The 25,761-nt window shown below is 48.6% G+C and overlaps 2 protein-coding genes across 2 annotated transcripts in view; both read left to right on the top strand.

Moving 5' to 3' along the window:
- The first annotated feature begins 237 nt into the window (after positions 1-237).
- Positions 238-5,886, top strand: LOC106741558. Its single transcript, XM_014613687.1, has 5 exons — positions 238-297; positions 955-1,324; positions 1,848-4,192; positions 4,618-4,851; positions 5,551-5,886. The coding sequence occupies exons 1-5, from the start codon at positions 238-240 to the stop codon at positions 5,884-5,886; spliced, it is 3,345 nt and encodes a 1,114-aa protein (XP_014469173.1).
- Positions 5,887-12,132: 6,246 nt separating this feature from the next.
- The window catches only part of LOC106741691 (allatostatin A), a 17,943-nt gene continuing 4,314 nt past the window's right edge, over positions 12,133-25,761 (top strand). Inside the window, exon 1 of the mRNA XM_014613942.1 lies at positions 12,133-12,428. The gene's annotated coding sequence lies outside the window, so the exon portion shown is untranslated. The remainder of the gene's footprint in view (positions 12,429-25,761) is intronic.

Raw genomic sequence — 25,761 nt, 5'->3', positions numbered from 1 at the left:
GCGACGATCTCTTGTGCAACGCGGGAGCGAAAGGAGGAAGCCGAGCGATCGCAGGAGCGATCGATGCAGGACCGCCGGTCTCTCGCTCCTGCCACGACGCGGGAGGCGGCTCGCTCGAAATTGTCGTATCATTCGCGCGGATCGCTTTTCCAGATAGAGGAAACGACGCGATAATATAATTACCCGGCGACGGCCGGACCACGGCTCAGTCTCCGTCGCTCCGATCTCCGGCGAAACATGAAAACCTACCTGCGGAGGCCGGCGGTGGCCGTGGTGCCGCTGCTCTTGATCCACCTGGTAATATCCCACTCGATATCCCCGCGAGATAATCCGGCGAGGCGCACGGACCGTCTCTGCGAGAGAACGAAGGGGAGAAAAGAAACGCGAGGACGACGCGAGGGGACCGCGCGAGGAGGAATCGAACGGGGCGCATAACAAATTTTCATTAATATCCGGCGTTTCGGCGAGATGCAATACGCGAGCGTTCCCTCCCGAGTCGAACGAACCGCCGGCGAAAATGTGCAGATGTGTGATGTGTGTTACGAGCAGAAGGGTGACGCGCGTGTTTATGTTAACTTTTAATTAAACCGGGATCGGAGTGGGCGGTGGAGAGACCGATGCGTGCGCCGATTATTGTGAAATATTACGCGGGATCTTGCCTCTCTGCGATATCAAGCTAATTAATAGACGCGTTTAATTGCGCGTATAATAAATTTTATCTTATTTGTATAAATCGTCGCACCGTTCTCTCTCTCTCTCTCTTTCTTCCTCTCTCACCGTGCCGACAGAAATGCGAAACAGCGGAAGGAGTCATCGGACTGTCGCTGCTCACACGCGCGAAATTCGTTGTAATCGTCAACACCTGATATTGCCGTCAATGAAATTGACGTTCGTACGATTTCCCCGATTCACGCCGATAAGAGCGTCGCCAATAGACAGTTAATATATTTACAGGTGACGTTGCGAGCAGGCGGCGCGACCGCGGCGAAATACCCGGGCGTCAAGCATTCGGCTCCCGGCAAGATAATCCTGGAGGAGGTGATCATCAGCGGAAGCGGGAATAACACTCGGATAACCGCGAACGCGTTAGCGCAGGAGCCCTCGCAGCTCGGCCGCGAGATCCTCTCGCTCCTGTCGAAGCGCGAAACAAACCAGCCGCGTGTGACCTCGGATCAGGAAGTCGGCGAGTCGCGCGTCGTCCACGTCGAGGATGACGAGGACGAGCTGGAGAGGCTGAAGCGCGTCGTGGCGAAGTACGAGCCGCAGAGGATCGCCTCGAGGATAGCCAAGAGGAAAATCCTGGACGCGCCCGTCGATATTCACGGTAATTAAAACGAAATAGATCACTTTCGTCCCCTCCCTCATTTACGTTGAAAATTATAACGCAAATATTATGTCAAGAATGAACACAAAATTAATATCCACGATATGTTGATCGACGAAATGATGTGTAAAATGTGTTAGCTCACTTACGCACGCTGAGTATCGATTCATACGTAAAATATTGAGATAACAACACAAACGGAATATGTTAAATTAACATACGGGTGTGTTATAAATTTGACACAGAAGTTTTCACGAACACTGATTTTAACGCGAACGCGACATTTCGTTTTATTATACGCTAGGAATTAAGATAGCAAAACAGTTTCCATTCTAGTGATTTTTCTAATGGTACAATTCATTTCTACGCTGATAGAAATTATTATTTCCGGCCTCAATTTTTACAAACAATCGGAGTAAGCGCGAACCGTCTTTAGAGCTTCAAAGTGGCATGAAAATTTCGATTCAAGTTCGATTCAAGATACACGCGCTACGGAAGGTCACTTTCCTTATCTGTTCCTCAGATACACCCGAGATAAGCGATAGGATCGCGGGGTCGACGACGACGGGGTCGACAGCGGACCTCGAGGACACTTATCACGAGGTATTGCGCAACATATCTCGCGGGATCTCCCAATTGGCGGCGGGCAACGCCGGCATGACGCTGAGCCCGTCGGCGAAGGGTTTGCGACAAGTCCCGATCCCGGAAGTGACGATTCGCACGGCGACCGGCGACGGTACGGAGAAGCCGTCGCACCTCGATCCTCCCCTGTCAGCTTTGAAGAAGAAGAAGCTGTTGCTGAAGAAATACACGCAACCGAATCGTGCGACCGCGTCTCCTCCGCCGGAGTCGAAGCCCGACGAGGCGGCCGCTGGTACCGACGAGTCCGCCAAGGGGCAGTTCCACGTGGCGAACGGGAAGCCGAAGCTGAAGAACGGATCGTCGACCGAGTCGTCGTCGTCGAATACTTTCCCCGAGCCAACGGAGAAGTCGAAAAAAAGTGCGCAGGAGCGCCTACTACGCGTGCAGAACGCCTTCAACAGCCTTCAGCTGCCGTTGAAGTACAGCAAAGTGCCCCGACCGTTCTCCGCGGCCGCGACCGACCCTCCGCGATTACTCCACGCGGCCAACTCCGCCGCGAAGATCGCCACGTCGTACGGGAAGCCGAGCTCCTCTCCGGCGAGCGTCACGCGACAGATCACTCAGCCCGCTCCGCCGGCCCAAGTCCTGCCGTTGGTCCTGCCGACCGACCTCTTCAGCGTGCCCCCTACGCGCCACTACGTCCCGATAAAGCGCGCGAATCGCGAGTTCAGCCATTCCGACGGGATCCACACGGCGGCGACGAGCTTCGGAAATTCACCGGGGGCTGCGGGGAAGGAAGCTGCCGTCCTGGGGAGGCCGACGGATCGCCCGGCGCCTTACACGAACGTGATCGCCGCCGCGAAGGTCCCCGTGAAGGTAGCCGCTGACGGCCGCCCGGCACACGTCGTCATCACGGAGAATCCCGCGGGAAGTGCTTCGACGACTTACATCCCCAGCCCGTCGCATATCCTGCAGCGACGCAAGGAGCCGCAGGACGTCGCTCCCAGGACGGGGGACACCCTCGGAGTCGCCTACGACGGCGGGTCTGATCTGAACGCGAACCCCGGCATCGCGTTGTACGACAAGTTCGCGAGCCTGTACTCGATACCCACCGCCAACGTGCTGCCGAAGGCGGTCGCCCAGGATTACAAGAGCTTCAAGCAGCCCTCTTCCGCTCTGCCCTACCCCGCGACCCCGAAGCCCATCCCTCTGAAGCCCATTTCGCCCTTGCCGATCGTCCAGCCGCTCGCGCCCTATTTCGACAGCAGCTTGTTACGTCACGCTGCCGCGGAACAGCTCGACAAGGGAGACGGCGAAGTGAGCGAACGTCCTCGCGTCTCCGACGAGGGCGACGTGGCCGACGGTAAGAGCGCTCTCGGGGCTCACCGAACTCAGATCAACCACGGGACTTACGAGGTCCGCGAGGGCGCCAAGGCGACTCAGGAGATTCGCGAGAAGGAGCAGCGGAAGCAGAACGACGAGGATCCTTATCGTCAGCGAACTCGCGACTATGAGCGTACGGAGGAGTATCAGGGACGTCGCGATGAGAAGGAGGACGATAGGTCCGAGGATATCCAGGCGGAGGAGGACGACGAGGAAGACGCGGGTGAAACGCGGGAGGGCGAATACCAGAGCAATAATAGTCGGGCGAACAAAGAAGACGAAGACGAGAAGCGAGGTGATCGGTTCGACAAGTACGGCCGAGATGATTCCGAGGAGGAGCTGCGGCGTAAGAAACAACGTTACAGCGTCGAGAGGTACGACGGTCCGGGATACAACGGGGACGAGGAGAGCGCGGACGACGGGGAATATCGGCGAGATCGCGGAAACGAGGAGCACGAGGACGCTTCCGAGGACGAGTTGGTGGTCGCTCGACGCTCCAAGGACCAGAGTGAGAAGCAGGGTGGGAAGTACCAGAAGAAACGGATCGAGAAAGACGACAAGCGGAAGTATTACAGTCACCTGACCAGCCCGCGAGCGGATACTCATCTTCGAGCGCAGCAGGAGGAATACGACGAGACTAATCCCAAGCAGGTCCGCGAAAAGTATCAGCACCGGCAACGTGTCAAAGATCATCAGCGTGATCCGGAGCAAGGTAACGGCGACAAGGGTCACGGTGACGAGGAGGGACGTGATCACGTGCACGGCGAGACCAAGGAACACGCTCACAAGCACGAGGAGCATCACGATGACAAGAAGCACGGGGGAGACCACAAGTTCGAAGCGGGCGAAGGCGGGGAACACGAGAAAGAACATCACAGCCATGACGGAGAAAAAGGAGACAAGGTGAATCGCTTGTTTGCTGATAGAGTTCCTCTAGTGAGAGTCTGGCCATTTTTTTTTTTAATAAAGGTCCGGTTCGTCAGTAAGAAGTCGGAGACGGCTAGATTCTTACTTGAGGGATTGGTAGTTTGCGAACGTCGGATTTGTTCCGCCGGTGGCACCGAGAAAAGTTATCCTTATTCTCGGCAACTCTGCTATCTTCTTTTCGTGGTTTTAATTGCAGAAATAGTAGCAGAGACACGCGTAAGGTTGTTATCACTGACACTATATTAACACTCACAAGAAAAACGACCTTTTTCATTAGAATTTCTTCACTATAATGAATATAGTTATACATATTTATCCCACAGTGTGTCCACTTTTGAAAGAAATATTCGCGACGATTTGGGGAATAGTCGGTGATTTTCGTCTCGGTGACTTCGTTGCAGGGCTACAAAGTCTGGCATGAGCATGAGAAAGCGGCGAAAGGACACCATGATAAGGAGCACTCCAACAAGGAGTACGACGAGAAGGACGGTAAGGAGAAGAAACACGAAGAAGAGGGTGGGTACCACGAGGAGCATCATCACGGTGAAAAGGGGGAGAAGGCGGCCGAGTTCGACGAAAAGGGCGAACATCAGAAGGGGCACAGCACGAAGGGCGAGCACTCGGTGCACAAGAAGGTGAGGTGGTGCGAATGACTGAGAAAGAGAAGAGAGGGCTGTTGGAAAAATTGTCCCCTCGTTGTAACATCCCTCCCCCTTTGAGGGAAAAATATATTGACAACTATATTTTGTGTGTAAAATCAATGCATACATATGCGTAGTTTCATAAAATATTTTGTATTTATTGCAACAATATCAAGTGGTTATTACGACGAACTACAGTTATCTATAGATAATTATGATATATCTACGAGAACTATAGTTCATGCTATGCCATTACCACTCAGATTTAATTGCGATAACTATGAAATGCTTTATTCAACTATACGCATTCTACGTACCAAACTCGTATCGTTATCACTTTTATAGTTGTCACGACTGTGCATTTTTCTCCGAGTGTACAAATTTTTGCGTACAACATTTTCGTCACCTTTTCCAGTGATCGAAAATGTCTTTCCACGTTTTTCGGCGCAATTATGAGCGCGTTGCAACACTTATTTGTCCTATTAACTGATTATTATAACCTATTAACTTTGATGTTCTCTCGTCACACCGGAGATTTATAAGAAAGATTGAATTCAGCGGATCGAAAACTATGGGGGAGCGTAACTTTTTCACGACCCGCTGATGGGGGCGAGAAACGACACCTTCTTAATACCCCCGTTTTCCGTGCGCAATAAAAGACGGTCGATAACACGGCTGACGTGTCGCCCTCAGGATGAATACGAGAAGAAGACGGAATTCTTCGACGAGTTCCACGAGGACGGCGGCTCGGAGAAGCACGGCGAACACCATCACGGGCACGAGTCGAAGAAGGGCGGCCACGAGAAGAAGGCGCATCATGACGCCGCGGATCACGAGGAGAAACACGGCAAGAAGCACAAGTACGAGAAGGGCGGCCACCATCACGAGCACAAGGGCCATAAAGTCCACGAGGGCCACGATCATCATTACGATCACGGTCACAAGCATGGCGAGAAGGGGGGCCACGAGCGCGGCAAGAAGTGGAGCTTCAAGAAGGGCGGCGACGGCGGTCACAAACACGAACGTTGATCCTAGGCGGGGGTGCCGCGGATGGGACGGTACGATGGAGAAAAAAATCTTTGCTATTTGCTAACTATAATCGCGTAAGTTCGGTTTGCCTGAGCGGACATATTTGTTCTTCACCGCGGAAAGACCGCACGATATGATCTGATGTAATAGAAATATCATGGCGGCAAGCTTTGATCGATCACCTATTATAGAAGTATCATACATTAGACATGCTGCGCTATTACACCGTTATCTAGTTTCAGTTACGCGAGAGTGAGGGGAGTGATTGAAATATCGCAGCCGAGCACCCAATTGAGACGGAAGTAATTGACCGGCCCCCGCGAGTGGAGTTTTCACGAAGCTCGGGGAAACTCTCGTACGAGCTCTATCGTAGATAAATTTTCGTTCTTCCGATTCGACGGAAATTCACTCATATGTCGCTCCATCAAATCACGTGGCTGTATATGTGCGAATGTGTAGGTGTGTGTGCGCGTGTGTGTGTGTGTGTGTGTGTGTTTGCGTGTGGGTGTATCAGTGCGAGTGAGGAGGGTGCTAGAATAGAAAGTTTGAGAATTATTAATCCGTTAATACAATATTCGTTAATACGACGTCTCGTTTTTGAGGGGGAAGAGGGACGTTTCGTTAGATGTGAGATCATTATGTGCAATGTGTTATTTGCCGGTTTCGTTCATCCGTTATGTTTCTCGTCTTTAAATAAATATTTTCATATCAGTCAGAACGGCCTCTCTGTGTCCCACAATTCTTTCGAGATCACGGGAGAGAAGAACCCGGCGGAATTTAATTCTCCCCCTCCTCCCCGCCTCCACACGACGTCCGCGCGGCGAAGATAGTTCTTTCACTATTGAAATGACTTTTCCCGATAATGAGATCGCCGATGAACCGGCGCGCTTATCATCGGTCGCCTTCAATTAGGAAGCGGCCTAATTAATTGGGAAATATCGGGAAGTAATACCGCGCTATTGTGCGCAATTGGCGGTAACGACATTCGGCTTCGCTGAAACTGCAATTTCCCCCGTTACACTCTGCCACAGCCCCGCCGTGCGCGCACCATTTCCGCCATAAATGCGGAAAGTAGTCCCGTTTTATGTCGCGTTAGAGGAATTAATATCCACATGGGGACGTGCAGACGAGAGACCGACGATGACGGAACAGCGCCGCTTGCGTCTCTTTAACGCCTCGTCGAGAGACACAGAGAAAACGAAGACGAACTTGAGAAATTATTTAAAGGGGCGGGAGGGACGTTTGACGGGAAGACGCGATCGTAAGAATTAATCGAGCGCTCCCTCCTTTTATCAGCCTCCTCCGTTTTCTCTCCCTCTCTCTCTCTCTCTCTCGCTCTTTTTTCGCGAGCCGATAACGTACCACCAACTTCTACGTCCGAGTATCGATCGGTCGCGCGATATTAAGGTCGGGAATCGTCGTGGAAGAATTTCAGCAAAGAGTGGGGCTGATAAAAGAGAGAGAGAGAGAGAGAGAGAGTCGCGAATGCAAATGACAGACGATTTACAACTCGCGTTTTATTAGAGACGCTATCAGTCTCCTTGGCAGCGGCAGATTAAGGACTCTCTGCTGACGCGAGTTAATATCGCAGCGTCGCTAACGATCGAGATGCTCGTCCGTCTGTTTGTCCGCACGTCGGGACGTTCCGATAACGGGCGCGCGATCCGTCCTCATCCGCGTTTAATCCACGTGCGAATCGAACAGCGAGGCTCCCGGCATGTTCCCGCTCGCATAATCGTCACGTATCGCGCGCGTTATCGGGCCGATTAGCGCGCGCTTTTGCGAGACGAACGGCGGGATCGGGTCGTCCGCGCCGGCCGAAAACGGTGGATTTTTTTTCCTCGACTCTTCTTCCCCTTCGTTCCCATCAGTGAGCTGTTAAACTTCGATAATTTCGAAGCTCCGAAGCTCCGGAGGTAACTTCGAAATTTCGAATTCTGGTAAGCCGAAGCCTCGAGGGTATGTTTTCAGTGGCCGTAATTTTCGCGCTTCGAAGTTTCGAGCAGTACTAATCCAAGTACAGTCTTGCGAATGAGTTGAAGTAGATAATAACAGATCAGACTGAGATAAAATACTGTTGTAAAAAGCCAGGTGGGAGTGCGTTTAGGGAATCCATATGGAATCTCGTGGTTGCTCCTGAGGATTTGCACCGGAAACCCAAGTCCTAGAATTAACAATGCAAGTGGATTCCTGGAGATAAACTTGACACTGAGAAAAAATTTTTCTTAACTTCAGTAAATGTATTTACTAAAATGTATAATTTTGTAAGTAACGTTTTAAATATAAATCTTCATTGCTAAATATAAATCTTCTCTACTTGATTATATTAAACCGAAGTATAAAAATTAGAATATGAATTTTCTTTCTAATGTTTACTTCAATCGAATTCTGACGCATTATATTCCAGTTAATATTTATTAAAATTCAATAAATGAATGTATTAAATTGTATGTTCGGAATTCGCTTTTTAAAAAGGACATTTTAAGTAAATATTTGCTTAAATCATGTAACTAATTAAAAAGAATGTGATATTTGTTACGCGTAAATATTTTTTATATTTTAATAAATATTGATGGTATTGTAGAAAATATGTTTTTACATTTGGTAAATAATTTAATTTAACAGAATTATTTTCGTCAAGCAAGTAAATAAATTGCTTTAAAAATACGTTCACGCAGACGAACAGTTTGCTAATATTGAACATTTTTTTTTATCGGTAAATTTTTTTCTCAATATACATGAATTTTAATACACTATGTGTGTGGATTCCTACACGGATTTTCACACATCATGTAGATTCCTGTGTGAATTTTTGATATCCTATATGGATTCACACGAGTTCCCTTCGATTTCCGTGGGAATCCATCTGGAAATTTTCAATAGAGGATAACAAGTTTAAATCACATTTTTTACATATTACATTGAAAGAAAAAAGTGCATTCAAGGAAATATTTGCTGAGGAATATTAGAATAATGTCTATATTGGAGTAATAATTATCTTACTTGGATCGACCAAATATTATTTGAATGTAGCACTTTTTTCTTCCAATGTGAGAATCTTACAATCCCGACGTATCGAAGCTTCGAGATTTTTTAAATTCGAGTCGGACGCCTTCCGAATTGAGTTTCGCTTTAAATCTTCGATAGGGTGAGATGGAGAGGGGGGGGAGAACGCGCGTAAAAAGCCGACTTGTACCGGGGATTGCGTGGAGTTGCTTATTACAAAAATTACTCGCTCCCTCCCTCCCTCGCTCGTTGTTATTCGAGTGACACCGATATCAAGCGGAAGAGAAAGAGAGAGAGAGAAATAAAAAGAGAGAAGAAGGGGAGGAAGCCTGAAGCGCAATTTTTTCTTCGCTTCGACGGACTCGAAATTCGTCAAAGGCTCACGCGGGAACGCTAACAAAAAAATGAACGCACGACGTCTCTTGCGTAACCGCGAATATGCGACGTTATGCAGCCGTACGTTCGATATGAAATCTGTGTCACCTCGGCACGCGTGTCAGCGAATCTCCTTCTCTCTTTCACGAAACAACATTGACGCAAGATACGTTCGTCCTGGCGTCCCCTGCGGAGGAGGAGCTAAATTCGCTCTTTATTGTTTCTCGATAGAGAGAAACTGATATATACCTGACATTTTCCTCGCGTCACGCGTCACGCGTCTGTGCGTGAATATCTTTCAAGTTTATTAGAACCGCCGTAGCCGCGATAAAACGCGATATTGCGTTGTGATATTGCAATAATCTGTACAAGTACTCTATTGTACGCGTTTGGATTAGCCGGGCTTGAAGAGCAGCCATTACACATTACACATTGTGACTCACCGACATGAGAAACGATTATTTTGCGTTTCACAGTTACGCCCGGTCTTACGCAGCTTTCCACCAAGTTCTTTTTTCTCTCGTATCGATCGGTATCAATTCTGGCCACCGGAGTGTCTCGGGCACCACTCGGGTATCCGAGTCTTTCGCGTATTATCCCGTCACCCGAATACCCAGTTATTTTCTCATTATTTTTTCTTACTTACTCTTCACGTTATCTCACGCAAAATGAAAATATTAAGGCAAAATCGAGCAAAGGTTGATTCTTACGCAATATTTGAAGAGCGAGCTTGTATATTAAAATATATTAAAATAAAACACGAAATGTCCGAGAAAAAGTAATCCATTTTCAGTTGACATTACTTGGAAGTACTTTCGCACGAGTGGTATGCATTAACGCAAATATCAATATATGAGACGCCATTGAAGCTATTTATTTTACTCGGACCTCTTCAATCTACGCCGTGTCACGCCCGAAACTTTTCATCATCATCCCCCGCGAGCACACCGACCGCGAGCTTCTTTCGCGCGTCTCGACGTCCGCGTAAATATGGAGATTCGCGACCGGTTGGCACGGACTCTCCTCCTCCTCGTCTATTCCCGACGGATATGCGAGCTTTTTCTTCGTGGACCAACTTTTACGACGACGACGACAACGAGGACGAGCGATGAAGAGTCTGGCAACGAGTCCCCCCCGTTCGTTTACGAGCGGTTCAGCGGAGGAAATCTCGCGGAAACACCCCGCGGCAGAACGGCTTCACATGCGGTTGATGCGTGCGTATCCACCGTGGCGACGTCCATAAACGCTTAACCGCATCCAGCGGATTTCAGCCGGGGCGTCCCATCCGCCGGCCAGGAGGCGACCGGCTTATGGCGGAACTTTCGCGAAGAATCCCCGTATACGTGCGGATCACTTCCTCTCTTTCTCTCTATCTCTATCTATCTCTCTTACAACCCGGCTATCTTCCACCAGACTGGCGGTCCCTACTCGTCGTACAGAGACACTCGAGAGATCTTTCGTAGTACTAGCTTCTTATTTTCGGGATTTCCTCCCGCAGGAAATTATCGGTTCGCCGTCTTTAGGCTCCTTCTCTCAAATATGGAAGGTTGGACGCTTGAAGAGGAGCTTCGAGAGGAACAGAACGAAGGGAAAAGATAAGAATTGCAAATCTCGGCGAAGGCCCTCTGATACACAATCGAGATATAATTCTTCGTAAGCCAGTGGAGAGCCGGCGCAGGCTGTAAAATGCGTGAGGACAAATTTGTTATACGTATTCCTTAAAACTGAATAGTGATCGGAGGTTTCGATCATGTTTCGACCTTCTTCCGAGGAAAAGGAAGGGGAAACTAGAGGCCAATTAGAGAAATGCCGCGAGAGATGAAACTCGCGAATCGTTCAAAGCGCGAGATAATCCGATGAGGAAGCAATCTACTTCTCATCAGACGGAGAGACGTAAAATATTCAAGCGAACGCCCGCAACGCTTTTCTTTTTCTTTCATAACGTTTTCCGACCTCGGGCCGTATTATCGTCACAAGTGATTTCCCGGCTTCGCGCGACTTGTTCCTCTGAAAATTTCACTGCAGTCCATCTGCCTGTCTGAGAATGAATCCGTCCGAGAGCGCGTTCCCCCCGGCGCGGCGAAATTAAAGTGAAACGGAGCGACGCGTGCGGCGCTCATCGGCGCGAGCCGAGCGGAAGTTGCGTGCACGGTCGAGCACCGGAAATCCATTACCCGGACGCAGAAGTTCGGCAGAGCGACCCACGGCTTTTTCGAGATCCTCTTTCATCCCGCCGACGAGGCAGATCGAATGGATCTGACGTCGCAATTGGCGGATCGCCGGTAACGTGCCCAATGTTCTCGCGTCATCGCGCTAATCTCCCATATCGCGAGCACGCACTCAGGAGAAAATACTTGATCTCATTAAAATTACAGATATTATGACTAACGATTATAATAGTTGATCTCATTCAATTATACATACGCATAGTCTCCATCAGGTTATATCTCATTATATTTCTATTTCAAACCATATCGTTTCATCCAGTTATATAATGAATAACTATGATGTTTATTTTCTTTCATTGAAAAAAAAAATCACCACACCAACACGAACGTGCGCTTTATATGTTTTTAAATTTAGCAAGTCGTTTTACGGAAGAAACCCGAAATGCGTGTAACTAAATCACGCATAGACGCGCACACATTGTGACCGAGAAGCGTCGCGATGTCCCGAGGAAGCGAGGAAGGCAAAAGAGAGATACGGGAGGGCGGCCCGCCGCCCGAGAAGACACCCCGTGGGCGCGCGGCGGCGGATCCGCCGAAAGCTCTGCCGTACGTACAGGCAGGCGTCGACGCACACACGTATAAAGGCCGGCGTCGCGGCGCCCTCGGCGTCATTCCCGCGCAGACACCAAAGCCGCGGTACCCGGTCGACGTCGGTGACCCACGGAGGAGCCGTCCTCGCAGTCACGTGAGAACGCACGCACGGACGTACGGTCCGAGGGAAGAAACGAGGAACGCTGTCTCTCCGCGCACACGGGAAGAAATCTCACCCCTCTCCCCCGGGAAACGAGGAGAGAAACAAAAAGGGAAGGAAGACACGTGGACACACACGGGAGGAGCGACGCCCGTTTCCGCCGCAGTTTAGTCCCGAGGTCTCTCTCTCTCTCTCGCACCTGCCTGCCTCACAGGATCGTGTTGACAGTTCCTCAGCAACAGGTGAGCAGTTTAACCGTTCGTACGCACGTATCGCTCTTCCTCCTTGTCCGTTTGTCCTCGTTACCTATCCTACGAAGCGAGCCCTCTCGCTTCGTCCTCCTTCTGTTTACGTCTCGGTTACTCGCGGTGCAGCCGCTTCTTCGCGCGGCCGGCGACACCTCTGTTCTCCCTTCTTCTTCTTCTGACTGTTTGTCTCGTGTCTCCCTCGTTCAACGTTACGTGGCGGTTTTGAGTTTCGTCCGAGTGTCCTGTTTTCGTCATCCTGGGTGATCTCGTGTTCGAGGAGGAAAGACTGGGAAACCTTCGGGCGGTGAGACGCAGGTTCGATGAAACGTGATGCACGTCGGTAGTGGCGTGAACGCGAAGAGAGCGTTCGTCGAGTGCGAGTACCGAATTTTTCGCGAGGACGACGCGTGTCTCGGACAGTGGCGAACATCTGATGTTCCCCGTTTCCCAGAAGACTCTATTAGTGCAGTCCCTCGCAGCAGAGACCTCCGAGGGACATCCTAAAGGTGTCCACGGGACGTCTTACGTTCCAAGGATAAAGTATGCTGTGTGGGGTATCATTTTCTAATTAAAGCGATTTAAGGGCAAATAGATCAGAATATGTTCGATGAATAAAGGAATAAAAACGGGCGTATTTGAAGTATTTCTGCACGGGCTGGTTCGCGCCGTACTTTTCTTCTTTCTTCTTCGATACGCGTGAGATCCGCCCCGTGCGCGCGGAAAAATCTAACTAAGTTAGCCTAACTGAATTTTCTGTTGGCCGAGGACCAAAACTCGGTTGTAGGGACGAAAAGGAAATTTTCTATAGGAAATTTCCACTCGGGGAGCAATTGCTCTCGGTTGTCTCTGCCGAGGTGTCTGAAAACGGCCGAGGGTTCACGCGATCGTTCCCGGTCGCGCTAACAGAGACATCATTCCCCGTTACTGAGTTTTCATTTCTTCTCACCGATTTTCCGTCTGGTCCCTGTGCGGCCGTAGAAATTGAAATTTCCTCTCCGCGCAGCTGCCACCGCGTCTCTCATTTCCCGTTCCCGCACATTTGCTTCGCGTCCTTTTTGAATCGCTTACAGGCTGCTTAATGCTTATTCGAGTCTGTTCGACGTTCATCCGCGCGAGAGCGGACGTTATTGGGTCCGACGGTATTATCTTGAATATTTCACACGAAACGGCTCCATTCAGGAGATTAATTCGATCGGTAAGAAGCACGTCACACGGCCGTGAGTGATGGCATTATGTTTAAATCGCGAAGAACATTCCGATAGCGGACGACTCGAGCGTCGAATGTCCTTAAACCTCAACAAGTGATTCTTGGACGTCAGCTGCCTGTTACCTGCGAGCATCTCTTCCGAGACAGTAGCAACAGGTGAGCGTGTTTTAAGAAGCCAGCTCTTAACGAGATCGTTACGCGGAGTTTTTACATCTTGGTCTTGTCCCGTTAATCATGCTAACTTTTCCCAGTGTGCATAGAATAAAATAAGAGAGAGAGAGAGAGAGTGAGGGAGAGAGAGGATCGCGTATCCATGCTTTAATTTAATTTCTATCGCAACGAAAGGACAGCCCGGTTAAACGATGTTTTCAAATCCTCTTTGAATCTAACGAAACGATTCATCGATGAAAAGTCAGCGTGAAATCTGAAAACTAACGGATGTATGTACATCAAGCTTCGGTACAACCTTAACATTTGCCACGTCATAATTCACCAGTGATTTTTAATCGTTTGCATCACGTCCAGACACAACGATATGATATGTAATACTGTACGTCGAGCTGTCAAAATGACAAATTGACTGAACAATCAACGGTCACAATGTGTACGTTCGCACGTTCCGAACGACGAGAAATCACTATAGTGAATTGTGGCGTAGCAAATGTTAAGATGTTTTATTGAAGCTCGACGTACGAGCGAATGTACGACGATATCGAGAGCAGGCGGAATAAAAGTTGCGGAAAATGGCGCGCCACGCAGCTGTTACTGTTGTTATCCTCTCTTATCGCGTGTTTCATCCTTTCGTACAAGTTCCGTCTGGTTTAATATCCTCTCGCAATTTGCCGCTCCCACGGNCCCCCCCGTATCTGGGGGGGGGGGGGAGGACCGTTCTATTATGCGATACCGTACACGATGATATTGTACGCATGTGTTAAATTATAAAAAGGACAAAATTACAATGCGGGTCGAAAATTCATTTCTTCAGAACGTCGCACAAAAACTATTGTTTTAATTGTGATTTACACCGCCGTTACACCTTTATTATTTACCATCGGTCGCGGCTCGCGGTCGACGCGCGTCGACATTATTTATATATTTTGCGCGACTGCGCGATTTTTGTGAAATCTCTATTTCTGTAAATAATTACAAGTGCGTGGGAGATCCGTGCTGTGGGTGACGTAAGGAATAGCCGCCGGGGTCATCGCGGATATTACAGATTCACTCATATTCAGCTCGTCTCATATTTCCGGCCGAGTTCGTCGTCGCCCTTTGTCACGTTTCTCGAAATATTGAGAGACGCGGGAAACAATTATCAATAGCTCGCGGAAAGTCGCACTCACGAGGTTTCTTCTTGACCGGGGTGAAGACCGAAATCGTTCGTTCACACCGAATCCCCGAAAAGGCTGGGCGCGGTCTTCATTCCGACGTCGTCTTCTCACCGCACGCAAGGCGTACACGAGGCGCAAACACGAGCCGTATAAAATATCCATCGCGCTAAGCCCGATGGCCATTGCCGCTTGTTAAAATTTTCAATATTTTCCAAGGGATGGCCGATCACCTCCCTCCCCCTCTCACCGACCGATGAAGCTATTTGACGCTCGTATCCCGCGAGGACGATCCTTCTTCGCCGCCGAGAGGACGCGACGTTTCAACGGATCCGAGCGGTGTAAACGAAGTCCCTGACTGAATGCCGACACCTGCGAGCTCACTCGGCCGGAGAATCGACGATTAAAGCGCGGTTGCCATTGTCGCGATACGTTATGAATGATCGTCGTATTACCGAGGGGAAGGATCGGCCGAACGAAGCGCATCGATCAGTGCGCGTTAATACTCTCTCGTGTGAGACATGCGTGGCGGAAAAATTCGCAGGCTGGGAGAACGAGGAACTCCCGCAACCCGGGTACACTTCATCTTCCCGCCGGGTTATGTCCTTCGTCCCGCCTCGAATTTCATCTTTTATAGGGACGGTTAGATTATTGGATGCTGTTCCGTCCGACCTTGGTGACGTCCTCGTTCTTCTTACGATTCCACGTAGGCTGTTTCAGCGACGACAGCGAGACGGTGCCGGGTGGAGCTGCGCTGAAACAATATACGCTCCCGGACGACTTTCCTTATTATGCGGTTAATTACTTCGCTATCGCGACGGGAACGTTAACCTTTAACTAGGCGCCGGTTTGTACGCGTAAATCCGTCGTACGGAGAAGCGCGTTCTATAAATAGCGTCGAACGTCTCGCAGCGTGAGAAAAAGAATTAACACTGTGACCTCGAAGAAAGATCTTCCGTGAAAGAAACGCGAGGCGTATGCGTATAAATTGCACCGTACAAGCTTAAAAAATTATAACTTTTTGCAAAGAACAGAGAAAAAGAGAGAGAGAGAGAGAGAGACAAGAAAGAAGCATTTCCTAAGATATTTCTTGAAAATGCAAAAGAAAAGAATACAGTGTACACTGAAGAAAGGATCTGTTAATAAGTACTGAAATTTGGCGAATATTTGCCGACCAAATATCTCGTTACTGCAACCAAATAATTTAGTTCCCTATACTAAATATACGATATACGGAACTATTATATATACTGTACGTATAGTATATGGAATTAAATTATTTCGTTTGCAATAATTAAAAATTTAGGCGGCAAACATTCGCCAGATTTTAGTACTTAATACCGAATTTCCTTTCTTCGGTGTATAAATGTATCGATATAAAGAGGCAAGTATACAAATGAAGAAAGAAATGAAAGTATATGAGAAATATCAACAGAGGCGAAATAAAAAGTAACGTAGAAAGAAGGGAAAGAGAGAGAGAAAGAGAGAGAAAGGGAGAGGAAGAAGAGGGAGGCTAAATTACTTATAATAGGGAAGGATCGGCCGGTTATGAAATTGACACCGGGAAAAGCGGATGTAGGCAAAGAGAGTAATCTCGCCTCGTGGATGCGTTTAACGAGGGCGCCGGGCGATGGAGATGAGTAAAGCGACGGGAAGAGGATGGGGAAAAGAAAGGATCGCGAGCCGCTTCTCCGTCAGACAAGGCTATTGGACCGACGGTTATTGCCGAACTTGTTTACAGCTCATAAGTCGACTACTTGCCTCGGCTTGTTCCGCGCCAGTTATTAGCTTCGAGCCTTGACGCATTATTTTGTGCGAATGAAATCCGAAACGGTTTAACCGGGTCGTCGCACGACGAGCGGAGAGAGAGAGAGAGAGAGAGAGAGAGAGAGAAAGAACCCGCAGCTGCGACGAAATGTGCATTCCCGTAAAGTTGTCGCAGCTTTTAAGCGCAGCTTTACGACACCCCCGCTTGCTGCACGGCGGGTTCGCGCGAGGCACGGCGAATTAACGCTCATTACGTCCGTAAATTCGAACAGGTTTCACCGGTGTTGAGACGCGAGCGCCCTCGAAAGAGTCGCCACTTTGTCGCGGTTCATCCGAAATTCGACGGGAAGGGGAGGGAGGGGACGATCAAAGAGAGGATCTTTCATTTCTTTCATACCTTTATGAAATAAAGTTCGATGTATCTCGGAGTTCCCGCAAATGTCGCGTTTATGTTATCCAGCGGAAGACAAACGTTTCTTACCGTGGATAGAGTTCCCTTTCTTATTCCCGAGGGGAGAAAAGTGGTATTCGCGACTGAACAGAAATGCAGCGAATAATTTCACCCGCGAAATCGATTTTTGCGCTGTTAACGTTACGTTTTCTTCTATTTTACCAGGACAACGGAAAGGTACGGTTGGGACTTGAAGTGATTGCAATTCGTAATGAGATCAACGGTGTCACCTCACGGTGTGTATTCCGGCGGAAGAAACGAAAGCTCGAGGAATTATCGTGTCGCGCTCTCCGAAATTTTCCCCCCGTTTTCGAGACATCTGTCGTACGACATCGCACACCTGCCTGCCGGCGATATTGCACGCGCGGGCCGCCTCCGTCAGCAATAATACGCGACGCCTTCAGGACGATTTCGAATGTATGTACGGAGCACGCGGTACCTCGTGCGCGTGCGTGCGTGGGGGAGGGCGAAGTAACGTTATACACACGTCGCACCTGTTTCCCTCACCGCGAGATTTTATGTCGTCGCCAAAAAAAAAAAAAAAAAAGCCCCTCTTCCGCGTGCCGCAAACAGCTTCGTCATTAGTTGCGTTTGCGCGCCCCGCTCCGCGTAATGCCGTGTTTTTAATTATCACCGTCGTAACGTCGCGTAATTCGATTCGTAATCGAGCCTTTAACGCGCTTCTCGATGGGACATTAAAGGTCTCGTTGCTTATTATACTTGAACTAATGCTGCATTAATGAAACGTCGTTTCTTCTCCCATTAACGTTAAGTTAACCGCTTGTTTCACTCCAAACGCAAAAAGTGCAACCTGGTTCGGCCAAAATGAACAAACCTTTTTATAATTGTTATCATAATTAAATAAACTACGCCGTTGAGGCGAAATTGGGAAAAGCGAAGCGAGCGACGAGGAACGAACGCGTCGAATATCGCGACACGCATCTCTCCGCGAAACGACAAGTTAATTAGCTTCTCTCGGCGAAGAGCGATATTTACACAGCTTATTGCCTGTTATACTTCTTCGCTCGCATCCGATACCATCACGGTAGACTTACTTCGAAGCAATTGCTATAAACCGCAGTGAGCACCGGCGAGCGAACACGGGAGAGCCGCGGCTGCGGAAGCGCGCATTCGTAAATCTATCAATGCACGTATCAAGCACGTGCTGAACGCATTTTCGAAAAAAATAGAATATTTAAAATCCGTTCGTTATTATTTGTTGGTCGCGTCATTGCATTTCGATTGACCAGCGCGCACGCGATATAAAAGTTTCAATCGTTACGCGCTTCGCGAAGCCAGACACATGGCGCGATCGGCGCCATTGGCGAGAATTCCGCCGCGATACAAATTGCGCACGGGGGGAGGGGGGATCTCCACTGGGAAAAAATGAGCGGGAAATCTCCATTTCGCGACTGTCGGAATTAATTGGTCCGCTTTTCGATAGCCCGACTCTATTTTATATCCGTGTAATTACCCGCCGTGGGCCGCGAGAAAGAGAGAGAGAGAGAGCCGAAAGTATTACCTGGGATCAAAGGGGTGTACGCAGCGGGGGGAGGATGGGTGGTGGATAGGAGAGCTTAATCTGGCGCCATCTTTTCGCCATTCTCTCTGAGAACGGACCGGTGTGACGCTAATCTCATTTTCAGCGCCGTAGTGAGAACCTGATGGTTCTCCGTGCGGTTGCACGACCAGATCGACGAGAATTATCGGCTCCGGGACTCCGGATGAGGAGGAGGAGAAGGACAGCGGGGTGCCAACACTTGTAGTCTATCGCGTCAACTCCTCTCGCACCGTCGCTATTGTTATGTATGACATACATAATGCAGACGTGCGCAAGGTAAACACAGGCGGACGGAATGCGCGTACAGAGGGGGAGGGTGGGGGGGGTGTTATCGCGGGAGCGTCGAGTCGTTTATCAAAACGGAAGGTGAGGCAGCTCCACGTGTGGAGAACGTTGAAAGATGGACTGTATATATATCGGCTGTATCGAGAGAAAGAGAGAGAGGAAGGGGGGGACGATATTTCCGATTGCGCGATAGCGAAATGCGTTTAAGCTGTATCGATTGTGCGATAAGAGACACGCGTACGAGAAAGAGAGAGAGAGAGAGAGAGGATGGAGAAAGGCAGACAGGGAGGAGGAGAAAAGGAGGATAATTGATCTTATTCGCTCTTTGCAAAGACCTGAAAATTTGAAGATAATGAACGTTGCGGGCGAGGTGGGCGCGTTAGCAGGAAATGTGTTTCAATTTTCGATGTTATACATTCCAGTGACGAAATTTCCAATTATAACTTTGATCAGGCAGAGCGCACACGCGCAAGATTAATTGGCGGACGAAGTTTCGCGAGCCCATTGTGTTTAGCAGAAACCTTTAATTTTTAATCGGCCGATGAAACTTCAAGACCGCGTGTTACGTATCTTGATCGCGGGAAAAAATTGAATCGCGCGCGATGCGTCGAAAAAGAGAGATGCTCAAAGGAATGGTGATATTTTTTCGGTCTGTGTGTTGGGGAAAACTGTGAAAAGTTCAGGTCAATTTATCCGCGATATATCCGCAATCTCCGGTACTCAAAGGTGGGAATGCATATATAAAAGATCCCGCTTTCACAGGTGGAGGGAGAGAAAGAGAGGGAACACTGTTTTCCACGGGCTGCGGTATGTGCGTCACGTCGAATTTAATGACACTGGAAGTTGATAGAAAAGTTGCACGCAACAACTTTAGTTCCCACGCGATTCTCGCTTTTAAAATTGCCTCGTTTATTGCGATACGGTATATACTCGGCGCAATATCGACGCGAATACTCGAACGAAAGACGGCAGGCGCGACGCCGGGACGGACACGGGAGCCAATAAATATGATAATCGAGAGATGTACGGCACAAGTTCTTGATATCCTGCCTTATAGTTTTCCACACTTTCTTTATATAGGTATTTTTTATTCTATCTAAACATATACTTTTAATATCTTCTTTATATAGTTTCCGTTATGCTACAACATTTAATGTTTTTATGTTAAATACGTTTCGACGAAGTGAATAATCATATGCGTAGAATTCGCGTATTATCCATTCCGTATCAACAATCATAATTGTTTGTCATAATCCGCCAATTATGGTAAATAATTTCCAGCAATTAACAATTTAAACGATCATGAATAATGATACAGGCGATTATAGGTGAGCTTTACTCCACTGGTAATATAATTTTCAATTTATTCGAAAAATTTGTGTCATATATATATATATATATTACAAATATACTTCTTCACGAATGAATTGTTACATGGGCTGGGCTGATTTTTGGCGCAAATCCTCAAGGGCAATCATGGGACGTGAATTTTCTATGTCGATTTCCACTTGGTTTCTTTCAACAGGGCGCAGCCGATTAACGCCGGAGGAAGGTGACAAACAATCAGCGCGTGCTCTGATAAGACACGCGTGTCCGTCCCGAATTTCAATTTTCTAGACGCGTAGCTGACGTGGGCAAGGGATGGGAAGGGGGGGAGGGGATGTTAATCTTATTTCCGGGGACGATAGTTTCCGGGGAGGACGAAGAATAGACGTCACGCGTTCTTCGCCCGACGAGTCCGACGCCGCGGAAAGAAAAGGACTCGACTTTCCGCAATCGGACAACCGCGTCCCACCGAGTTTCCGCTTACCACTTATTCGTTTATCCGCACACATACGCACACACGCAATACCATGCGCGCGCATGTGTGTGGGCGCGTTATTGCAGCGCGCAAGCCGAGATATGAAACCGCGATGAAATAACGATGCGTTTGTAAACGGATAGACGGGAATGAATGCAAATTAATCGGAGGAAGGAAGTTGCGATTCTTCAATTATGAATTCGCTAATTCGAAAGCGGGCGAGTGGAATTGTTTGCGCGAGTCGAGAGAGAGAGAGAGAGAGGATGCGAGGATACCGCGGGAGAGGAGGGACTAACTTTCAAATTGGCGACGCGTGCGAACGCTGTTTGCATCTTAACGAGAAAAATCCGATAATTGCATCGAGCAATTTCGCGGAAGATGTTAAACACGCGCGAGCTCGATGAAGAATTGTCTGTATCCGATTCCGTAAATTTTGAAGCTCCAATCGAAACGCGAATGACAGAGAAGAATTACCGATTGAGAGGAGGGAAGGTAGAGTGAGGATATCGTTTCGGAGAGGATGCATTATCCGCGAACACGTCTCTCCTTTCTCTTTCCGCGCGACAAGAGGAGGAAAAGGTAAGGCGACGTCAGGAAAACGAGATTATTCATGTGAGACTCTTTGCTCGCGTTTATCGATTAAGACGAACGCGAAGGAGAAAGAGAGAGAGATAGAATATAGAATAATATCTGTTTTATTATGCTCTTCTATATATCGCGTAATTTTATGTTCTCCAAAATCTAAATTTTGGGGGGGGAGATGTTAGTTGCATTCTTTCGCGAGTTCCCCGGCGACGGAAAACAGAGCGTCGAAAAAGATTTCGCCGGTCGCCACCTGCTGAAACACTTGTAATATTATTTCGCTTCGAGGGCCGAAACACTTGTTTCGATATTTGTTTTCCACTCCAATTCTTTTCTTTCCCTTTTTTTTCACCACCGACGCAATTTTTCACGTCATCGTTTTTGACGCAGACGCCACCGGGAGCCACCCGACACGAAAATACGGTAGCTCTGTATTGTTGAGCGCGCGCACAAAAAGAGACTCGCGAATGAACGAAACATATCGAGGGAAAGAAAACACCCGCCAACGCTCGGACTCGAACTCGCGTCAGACTCTCGAAACAATTGAATACTCAGGTCGCGACCTATCCGTAGTCCGTTCTTTCTCGCTGAACTAGTGTTGCACTTGTAGAGCGTGAAGAGAGACAGAGATACAAATCAAGATTCAGTGGAAAAAAGAGAATAGAAGAGATAGAGAAAATATGTGTTTGTATGCGTGCGTAAATACGTACGTCTATATTAAACTACGAAAAAAAAAAAGAAGGAAAATATATCGCCGCTCGCGAGAAAAGACTTCGCGCCATTATTCGACCCGCCATTATTATTTCCCCCTTTGTTCCCGCGGCTCCGCTGCCGCGCGAGTCTTCGTACACACAGCGTGATTGAGATACAAAAAGGTCCTCGCCACGTGTCGGTGACAAAAGAAATGCGACGAGAAGCCGGGGAATACGCATTACAATGGGGTGGGGGAGGGGGAGGGAGTAAATGAAGCTTTTTTTGTGACATCTATAAAGGGTGACATAAATAAAGTCCTCCGTAGAGCGCGGCATAATCTCTCGGTCTTTATCGAGATATCGCCGTAGGAGCGATATTACGCGATCCCGGGCGTTCCGCAAACATTCGTCAAGATTATCGAGATTGTCGGCAACGCGAGGTGGTAATATAGGATTAATCGATAATTCGAAGTGACCGAAAAGAGGGAATTGGGGGGAGGGGGCCTTGTATGTGCGTATAATATACGGAGGAGTCCGGAGACGCGTTCGTTCGCTTATCCATCAAAGGTGCACGGTTTAATCGGAAATACTTGACACTCACGACGCAACTTTTTCCGAGTGGGCCGCCGATGATCGATGTCGGTGCGGAAAGAGCTCGTGCTTGCCGGACCGTGAATGATCCGAGCGCGAGAGATCGTCGAACCTGCCGGTGGATCGACGGTGGGGCCTTCCGCTTCATTTAACGCGAATCCGGTCGATTCTGCGCATGTCATCTTAGCGGAATTCTAAAGGAGACGCCGCGAATCTGCGAAATTACTATCACAATTCCGACCGGCCGGATCACGGCGGCGATACACGGCGCATGCACACCTGACATGTCGCGTATGCGACAAAAATTAGTATCAGTTCAAGACTCATATTCTCATACAGAAGTAAGAATATCACATAAAATTATATAGAATGTATAATTTTATGTGAAGATAAAATTTGCTTGTGTGAAGAAATTCTATGTGACTCTGAAAATATCATATCTTTGTTCGGAAACCATTTTTTCATCAATTGAAAGGGGAAGATATCGGACAGGAAGAACGATATCTTCAAACTAAGAATTGTATGAATTTGAAAACAGAAATGATTAAAATTTGTAAAAATTATTCTTCAATAATTCAATCAATTCTCTTCTCTCTCACTCACAATTGCTCGATTATTCCGTCTTCGACTGTTGGTGAAATTTTGTGCCTCAGATTTCTACGTCCGATCGTTGGTCGTACTCGAATTTTCATACAATTTGACCCGATATTTTTTCCAACGCGCGTATCGCAGATACGGAGCATCATACACGACAGTAATACCCCCGTGACAAACTGCGTCGAGCTGCGACGCTGCGTTTACGGGTATTTACGGATGAAATTTATTTTACGAGCCACTAAAAGCCCCGTGATCGAAGCGCGAGCGTCGTGATAAAACGCGAATGCGACTGCTCGCCGCTTTTCTTCGCCGCGAGTTATTCTCGCTTCGCTTTTTCGGCCGTCGCGCTCATCCCAGCGTGACAGCTGGCCCGGCGAGAAAGCGCGTAAAATTCAAGAATTCGTCATTTTTGCCCGATCAACCGGGAGATCAAAGAAGCCATCAGCGCTGTTACCTTCTCGTTTTCCTCGTCAGTGACGTTCTTCTCGATCCACGTAGGACACAGTTTCTTCACATTCGCGCTGAAAAAGGCGCAGTCGCTGAAACCATGGCGGAATCGATGAGAGAAATCTCATTTCGGCAAGGAATGTCCGCAATATCCACCTGAGTCTACTTTCGGAGAAGAGAAAACTGAAAATAGCGTTGGACAGATTTACACGATAATGATGAGGCGTGCGATCACGCGATCTTATCAGACGCACAATCACGAAGGCATGAGAGAGAGATCCTCTTCCTCATAAGAAAAAACCCGACGGGATCCGAGGTAAGCGAGGATAGACGGCGAGAGATTGTCTCCAACGTATTTGGATGCACGCATACGAATCTCGCGAATTTGCTCGTATATATTCTAAACAGGTCGAACGCCATTCCGGAATTTGCAAAAGTATAAGACACGCCGTGGCAAGAGGAAATTTCACCTCTTGGTGGGGGAAAATGCGGGGAAAAACGAGAGGAAAATCGTTAATTGCGCCCGGAGAATCGGTCTCAACGTAGAGCGAAAATTTCGGCTCGGATGAAATTTGACGAGGACGATTCGTCGAGTCGACGAGTGAAAATTAACGATCGCCCGGGGAATTTTCTAAACGAGCTTCCCAAAATCCCCTCCGAGCGGGGAAAAGGAAACAAACTTGCGAAATATACGGCGTAAGATGAAAGAGATGAAAAGTTGCGAAGGGGATTAAGAGAAAGCCGCGATTACACCAAAGGCGGGGATGGAAGCGAGGGTGGCACCTGTTGCGGCCATCAGACGGCTCCTCGCGACCTTAAGTAAGCGTCGTCGTGCAACTTTTCGACCCTCTCTTCATCCTCGTGAGAACGCCGTCAGCCGTCGCTTAACCCTCTCGTACAATACGCAAGGTGACGAATTCGAAGTGGCGGTTGCCTCGGACGTTATTAATCCGGGCTCGCGTTGCAACGCGAGACAAAACGTTTCTATCGATCGGGCCGGCTCATCGCGGCGGCAGCGATGAAGAGAAAGTCCAACACAAACCACTTTATTAATAAGTACTTCTCTTTCCTTCATAATATCGCAATGTGGGCGTGCATCTGCGCGGGAGATAAAATATCCCGCTTTTGTTCGCCGGCAATTACGAGCATCGCCAAGTCGAATCGCGTGGCGAAGGAAAAAAAAACGCGTTTATTAAAGCCCCTCGCGGCTGCTGACGTTCCTCTCTCTCTCTCTCTCTCCCCCTCTCCGCCTAATGGAATTGTTATTTTAATTTTATATCCTTAGATTCTAATTCGAAACGACGCGCTCCAGCGTCGTTTTGTCAAACGCTGCAAATCGCGCACGTGGCACCGGCGGTTTTCAAACGTCGTTTAATCGCGCGTACACGCACGTGCCCGGAGCGCATACGCGAATCCTACGTTCGTGAGCTGTCCTTTCGTCCGAATAGGCGAATATATCCCCCGAGAACGGAAAAAGGAACGAGCGGCTCGCGGCTCACACGTGCGTACGCGGCCGAAGAAAGCGGGTTCGCGTTATTTCCTCGACAGAGAGGGGCTCTTCTCCCCATCACCATCGGCCATTTTCACCTAGATCCGCGTGTCCTCGTGCCCGCGTCACCTCGATCCGTCTAAGCCTATCCAAAGGCAGCGTGACCGAGCAGGACCAAGGAGGATCCGTAATCCGCCGGATTTCGCCATCAAATATTGAACGAAATGCCTCCGGGCGGATTTCGGTTTTAGCGGCCCATCGTGATGCCGCGACAACCAATCACGTCCTGCCTGCCCTCTGCCTCTCTCCCTCTTTGTTTAATTATTTAATTGCTTCGGCTATTTCAACGTACGTAACTATCGTTTTGTCCGTTATCGCGTGTCATTTTGATTTCATTTCGCTTTAGTTTCATCTCGTTATGTATCATTACTACTACTATTATACGGCACTTGAGAAAATTACTTTCCAGAACGCGCGCGCGTAATAAATAACGCGTTCTCTCCCTCCCGTCCTCCTCCCCCCCCCCCCCCCC

This window comes from Dinoponera quadriceps, unplaced genomic scaffold (assembly GCF_001313825.1).
Source record: "Dinoponera quadriceps isolate SergipeBrazil2010 unplaced genomic scaffold, ASM131382v1 scaffold586, whole genome shotgun sequence".
NCBI classification, from domain to species: Eukaryota; Metazoa; Arthropoda; class Insecta; order Hymenoptera; family Formicidae; genus Dinoponera; species Dinoponera quadriceps.
This window is presented reverse-complemented; position numbering and strand designations above follow the sequence as displayed.